At 42.9% G+C, this 6,675-nt stretch overlaps 2 protein-coding genes across 2 annotated transcripts in view; one reads left to right on the plus strand and one right to left on the minus strand.

Annotated features, from left to right (window-relative positions):
- anapc10 (anaphase promoting complex subunit 10) overlaps positions 1 to 915 on the plus strand; it is a 2,903-nt gene extending 1,988 nt beyond the window's left edge. Inside the window, exon 6 of the mRNA XM_037677025.1 lies at positions 736 to 915. Coding sequence (XP_037532953.1) covers positions 736 to 915 — 180 coding nt within the window. The remainder of the gene's footprint in view (positions 1 to 735) is intronic.
- Positions 916 to 5,971: 5,056 nt separating this feature from the next.
- LOC119417260 (F-box/WD repeat-containing protein 7) overlaps positions 5,972 to 6,675 on the minus strand; it is a gene marked incomplete in the record, with an annotated part of 18,888 nt that continues 18,184 nt past the window's right edge. The window contains 1 exon segment of the mRNA XM_037684473.1: positions 5,972 to 6,675. Coding sequence (XP_037540401.1) covers positions 6,668 to 6,675 — 8 coding nt within the window.

Consider the following 6,675-nt stretch of genomic DNA (forward strand, 5'->3'; position numbering starts at 1 on the left):
CTTCTAGCTGTCTTCACACGCGTTTAGCTTCTAGCTGTCTTCACACGTGTTTAACTTGCCTATTAGTCCAGTTAGCTGTTAACTTTTCTTACTTTGAACTAACATTTTGAAACTTTTAGCTTTTAGCTTGCCCTTTGATACTTTTAGCTTATAGCTAACTTTAAACACTGTTAGCTTGGCTTTTGAGGTAGTCAGTTTTTAGCCGTTTTGTTAATTTTAGCTTTTCGCCAACTTCTTGGTTTTTAGCTCTTTTTTTTTGTCACTTTTAGCTTTGAGCTAACTTTTTTTACTCCTAGCTAACCATTTGAAGCTTTTAGCTATCATTATGAAACTTTAAGCTTCTTGCTATCTTTAGACAGTTTGCATGCTTCTGATACATTTAGCTTTTAGCTAATATAGGGTTGCTGTTTGCTACTTTTTTTATCTTTAGCTAACCTTTTGAGACATTTAGCTTTAGCTAACTTTAAACACGTTTAGCTTGTCTGTTGCTACAGTTAGTGTTGAGCTAATGTTGCTTTTAGCTTTGAGCTAACTTTTAATACCTAAAGGCTAGGCCTTCAGCTGATCTTTTGATACTTTCTGATTCTGGCTAACTTTAGACATTTACATGCTTTTGACCCAGCTAACTTTAGCTTTTTGCTACTTTTCCCTTTATTCAGCGTGTTAACGTTTTGTCCACTTGTGGTTCCGACCCGCCCGTTGTGTCTCAGTCCAACGTGAGTCTGTGTGTTGCAGAGAACCAATGACCCGATCAGCACCTTCATGATCCAGATCGCCGTTCTGGCCAACCACCAGAACGGCAGAGACACCCACATGCGTCAGATCAAAGTCTACACGCCCGTGGAGGAGAGCTCCATCGGAAAGTTCCCACGATGCACCACGGTCGACTTCATGATGTACCGCACCATCAGGTGATCCGGTCCAGGGGGTTCGGGTGGAGGAAACCCGACAGAGACTGAAGTCCGCAGCTCGTTTCAGAACTCTGACCTGAACCAGGTGAATTCAGACTGAACGTTTCGACGCCTCCTGGTCGTTTCTGGAGCGTTTTTTAAAACGTTTTACGTCGATGATCTTCGATTTGTTCGTGAAGATGAATTAAATGTTTCGAATCCACTCCGACTCTGTTACTGTGGGAAACGGGCAGAAACAAGAATTTCTTGTGAGTTCAGTGTTCCTGCAGCTGCTGAACGAAGAGTTTGGCTCTTTGGAAACCACAGAACAAATTATGACAACGGAACCAGGTTCTTGATCTGGGGTTGTGGGTCCCTCAGACCTGATGGGGTCATCAGGTCTTTTGTACCTTCATCTCCTGTTTCATCTCCTCCGGCTGCTCGTCTGTGCATTTCCATTTAAAATAATGGTATGTGTTTTTAATGTGAATGACCTCACCACCTTCTGACCTGCTGCATCCCTACAAACCCAAGCGCTCACTCAGACCAGCAGACACGCTGCTCCAGAGGGTCCTAAAACTAGAGTTCGCTCGGAGGTCTCGATCCAAAGTTCTCCAGGTCTCCTGAAGGTCTGTCAGACTGCTGCAGTTCAACAGTTTCACCAGCAGAGGGACGCAGAGCAGCATCTTTGATTGACACAAGCAGGAGGCTGGGTGGGCGGGGCTTATATGATCCGTCGCTATGGTAACTGGATCCGTCGCAGCCAATGAGTGACCTTCAGCTGATTTACTGTGACGTATCTTTAGTTTGACTGCAAACACAAAATCAGTTTGTCAAGAAATGTAATAGATTTAAATCTAAGAAGCAGAAAAAAGTTATATGTGGCCGAATCTTAGCTAAAATCATATGTAGCTGAATTGGAGCTAAAGTTAAATGTGGCTAAATGACCAAACAGCAGTTTGTAGCTAAATTAAAACCAAAGTTATATATGGCTAAATGGTAGCTAGAGTTATATGTGGCTGAATCAGCTAAAATGATACGTAGCTTAATTGGAATTGATGTGGCTAAATTGTAGCTAAAATTATATGTTCTGAATGAGTCTGTTCCTTCATGTGGCTCAGCGCGCTCCGGTGTTTGTGGGTCAGAATCAACAGAACCGTCTGGTTCTGCTGCAGCGTTCACCTTCAGGCTCAGATTAGTCTGAATTAAACGCAGAGATTAATAATCTGCCTCCTGACCTGCGCTGAGACGTTCCTCCAGACTGGGATTAAATGTCCAGCAGAACCGTGTTGTGTTCAGGACTGTTTGTGGGCTCGGCCCGGTAATACCATAGAGACCAGTAAAACACAAACAGCAGGCTGGTTCCGGCCCAGACTCACTTTACGAGCTCAGAGCTGCATCACATTATTCGGCTGTTTCAGCTGAGGGGGTGGAGATGAAACAGGCCGACACCAACACGAGCCGAACATTCAGAACCCGTAAGGCCTCGCCCGGAAGGACAAATCAAACCTGCAGTGGAGCGGGTCGGGGTGGCTCCAGGTCAAGGAACTAACTAACGGTTAATGATCCTTAACTAACTAACCCAGGAGAGAACCCCGGACCTCTTAGCGTTTGTTGCTACTTTTAGCTTTTAATTACTATTTGGCTATGTTTAACTTTTAGATATCTTTCTGGTTTTATTTATTCTAGTTAGTTAGTATACCTGGATTATTGAGCATGGACTTTTTTGGTATTCTAGTTAGCATTTAGCTAATTTTAGCTTCTAGCTAGCATTTTGCAGCTTTGAGCTACTAGCTTAGCTTTTACTGCTGTTGGCTTCTAGTTAGCATTGTGCAGTTTTCAGCTAAGGTTTTTCTGTTTTAGCTTAAATTACCATTTTGTTAATGTTTTGTAGGTAGCATTTAGCTGTTTTTAGTTGTTGTTTGATTATTTTTAGCCTTTAGCTTGCCTTTTAGCTAATGTTTGTTGCTGCCTTTAATTATCATTCGGCTATGTTTAACTTTTAGATGTTTCTGGTTTTATTAGTTTTAGTTGGCATTTAACTACTTTTAGCTTCCAGCTAGGCTTTTCAGATTTGAGCTACTAGCCTAGCTTTTGCAGCTTTTAGCTTCTAGTTAGCCTTATGCTACTAGCCTAGCTTTTGTTGCTTTTAGCTTCTAATTAGCCTTGCGCTGTTTTCAACTAAGGTTATGTTTTAGCTTTAATTACCGTTCTGTTAATGTTTTGTATGTAGCATTTAGCTGGTTTTAGTTCTTTGATTATTTTTAGCTTTTAGCTAGCCTTTTAGCTAGTGTTTTGCTTCTCTCAGCTTTAACAGCTTTTTTTTTTCAGCAAATGAAGGAACTGCCTTTTTGCTGAACCACTTCCTAATTCTCTCAATTTGACTGAATTAATTAATTTATTATCTTTTAATTTCAGTTTTTTTAATCTTTTTGGTGTTGTTTTGTTTTTGTTTCTTTTTGTGTTTCAACAACTTCCAGTTTTTTGGACCTAAAGTTTTTTTTTTTTTTTTTCTTCTATTCTCTGTTTCCTGAACAGGCTGGTTTAAAGTCGGAGCGTTTTACGAGGTGAAACTAATAAAATCTGTAAAGTGTTGCAGAAAACAGGAACAACACGGAGCGTGCTCTGACCAGCAGCACGTGGAGGTTCTGTTTTATTAATGAAGCCAACAGAACCTCAACAGAACCTCAACAGAACCTCTCCTCCTACCAGGTTCTGTTGGCTTCTGGTCCTGGACGTTACGTAATCCTCTAAACACGAGGAGCTTCTGCTTCAGGCAGGAACGTGTGGGAAGACGAGCTGAAGGAGCTGAAACAAATCTCAGATTTTCAATGAAAAATTCCACAACTTCTGTTTTTTCTATAATTTGTTTAAAAACTCAACTTTATTTAAAATGTTTCTCTACACAGAAAAAACGTTATGATTTAATCTGTTCTCCTGCAAACGACTGGCTCTCTTACTTTTAGCTAGTATTCTGCTGCTTTTAGCTTCTATTATGTTGCTTTAAGCTAGCCTTTTGTTAGATTTTACAAAGTACATCTTTTGCTACTTTTAGATGTTTTGCTCCTTTTAGCTACAAGGAGCAAAACATCTAAAAGTAGCAAAACCTAACCTTTTGCTGCTTTTAGCTCATGTTTTGCTAGTTTAGCTATTAGCTAGCCGATTGTTACAATTAGTTTTTTGCTAGCCTATTGCTACTTCTAGCCTTCAGCTAGTGTTTTGTTACTTTTAGCTTTGGCAAAACACCCACAGCAACAAGCTGAAAACCTGCGTTTAGCATCATCCATCCATTTTCTTTCCCACGACTTCCGGGTCGCTGGTGTCCACACAGACATGGAGGGAGGCGAACCTGCGACCTTCTCACTGTGAGGCAACAACTCTAACCCCTAGACTACCGTGCCAAACATTCTGTAAATGCAACACAGTTGTGACAATCATAAAATAAATGTAAACATTTCTGAACAATAAAGAGTTAAAGTTCATCAACTCATTTTGGTTTGTCTGATTGTTTTTTCAAAATAAAAGCCTTTAAATTGAAGCTGCTTTGTCTCTGAAAAGACTTGAGCTATAAATAAATAAACAAAAACCACTCAGCTTTTTATAAAACTCATCTTTATTGATTCATATTTAACATCCAGTTCTTCTTTTATTCCATCAGGACAATATTTATTAATTTTTATAAAAAAGCAGAATTTGTACAATCTTCTCTGTATTTACAGGATTTACAGGCTCGTCCGCCACAGAGCCGCACACCTGCAGAAGGTCGAGCCTCCTGCCTGAAATACCACCTGTTGCTGGGCGAAGACGCCGACGAACGCCGCTCGCGGGCAGCCAGTGTTGCTTAGCAACAACAGCTTACTGGATTAAAATCTGCAGCCAGGACCCGTTCCCAGTTCAGCAGTTTTCTGTTTCAATAACCGGTGAAGCCACACGAGCCAAACCGAAGTGAACAAGCAGGTTTAGGTGCGTTTGTTCTGGTTCTGGAGCGATTCAGGAGGGAGGGGACGGTTTTTATTTTAATATCTTCTGACAGAATCGTGAGACGTTCACTGACTGAGAACGTTTGTGTTCGTACGTAACTCTGAACGATGTGTGAATCCTTTCTGTAGCAGTTTGGTCACAAAGTGTCTTAATTATGTCTCAATTTAATCTCAATTTGTTCTTTTTGTCTCCAGTCGTGGTCGTCAAACCCTCCTGAAGTTTCACTTTCAGACTCGGGACCTAAATCCAGGCGCCCTCGACTCTTTGACACGTGTCGACGAACTCGGCAGCACGAGAGCGAGGCCCCGTGAGGGAGTTGCGACCCTTCGGGAACGTTTTGAGACGCGCTGGAGACTCCTCCACGGAGGCTTCCTGCAGTTTGTCTCCAGCCGTCGCGGCTCAGTGAGATTCTGGTTCCAGTGAGCAGATCGACTCGTTCCCGATCCAAAATACTCCAAAACAAAAAGTTCACAACTCCTGTTGGTGAACCCCCAGGATCCTGAAACGTTACCGTGACGTCCCACAATAAAACCGACAAGTGAGGACAACTCAAAATGGAGCCACAAATAAACATTACCGTATTTTCCGCCGTACACGTCGCTGCGCCCCATAAGTCGCTTCAGTCCAAAATATTTAATGAAGTGGCTTTGGTGCACGAGTCGCAGGGCATGAAATTATGTAAAAACCTGCGACTTATACGGTAATCCCTCCAAAGTTTTCATCTGTCCACTGGGAACTTGTTCAATTTATTCCTCGTTTGGTTTCTTGCGATTTGTCTGTTTGCAGACGACGCTGTGATCTGTCGTGAGAACAAGGAGCAGGTGGAAGAGAGCCTGGAGAAGAAGCAGCTTCTTTGTTTTGTGTTTTTTGTTTTATTAAGAAACAGAATCCTGCCTGTATGAACACGAGTTGGTGACCTGAGGACTTGTAGAGCAGAAGGATCTTCCTACAAAGTCTGTTTGAGAGCTTCTTAGGGTAAAAGAGATGGACTGAAAATTAACTGAACTGTCCCTTTACCGTGGTTCTCTACGGTGAAGAAGAATCATTTGAACGTGGCTCCAAACCATCGAGCTCCAGCTCCACATCGTATCGAAGCTGTCGTGTATTTACTGTTAAATACTTTAAACGGAGCTCATAAAACTCTAAAGCTTCGCTCTTTTTCCTTCGTTGTCTCCACTTTGGGCAGAACCACAGAATCTGCAGCTGCGTCATTTAAACATCTGGTTCTGAGGAGCTCCAACTGTTGCAGATGTGCGGCTCTGCTCGTGGTTTTTAGGTTAGTCCACCCCCAGAGCATGATGGGAGCACAGCGTTTCCTCCGCCTCCGTCACTGCGGGGCCAGAGATTGGGCAGCGGAGACGAGCGCATCGTCTGCGAACACGGAAACACAGACTCTGGTCTGAGCAGAACGCTGAGAGGAGACGAGGCTCCGCCCCGCCGCTCGTCTCTCCGGACCGCAGGATTCTCTAGATTTGGGTCAGTTCAGCATCATCAGCATCATCACCCCTTCATGGTACAGCAGCAAAAACAGCCGATGTCCTCGGCTACATTCAGACTCTGAGTAATCTCTGAACAAACGTTCACATGTTGCTATGGAAACCACTGAATCCACAGCTCTGGCTCCTTCGCTCTGTTCATCATTCACCTGTCTGCACCAGCCAATCAGAACGTCCCGTAACAGCCACACGTGACCGATGGGAGACACCTGGACTCAGTCAGGACTCTGGTCCAAAAAATAAAATAAAATAAATCTGAGTATCTGTGGCTCCGGGAATCCCCTCGGCCCCGTTCTTGGCTCATTTCA

Source organism: Nematolebias whitei, chromosome 1 (assembly GCF_014905685.2).
Source record: "Nematolebias whitei isolate Nwh7 chromosome 1, NemWhi1, whole genome shotgun sequence".
Classification (NCBI taxonomy): domain Eukaryota; kingdom Metazoa; phylum Chordata; class Actinopteri; order Cyprinodontiformes; family Rivulidae; genus Nematolebias; species Nematolebias whitei.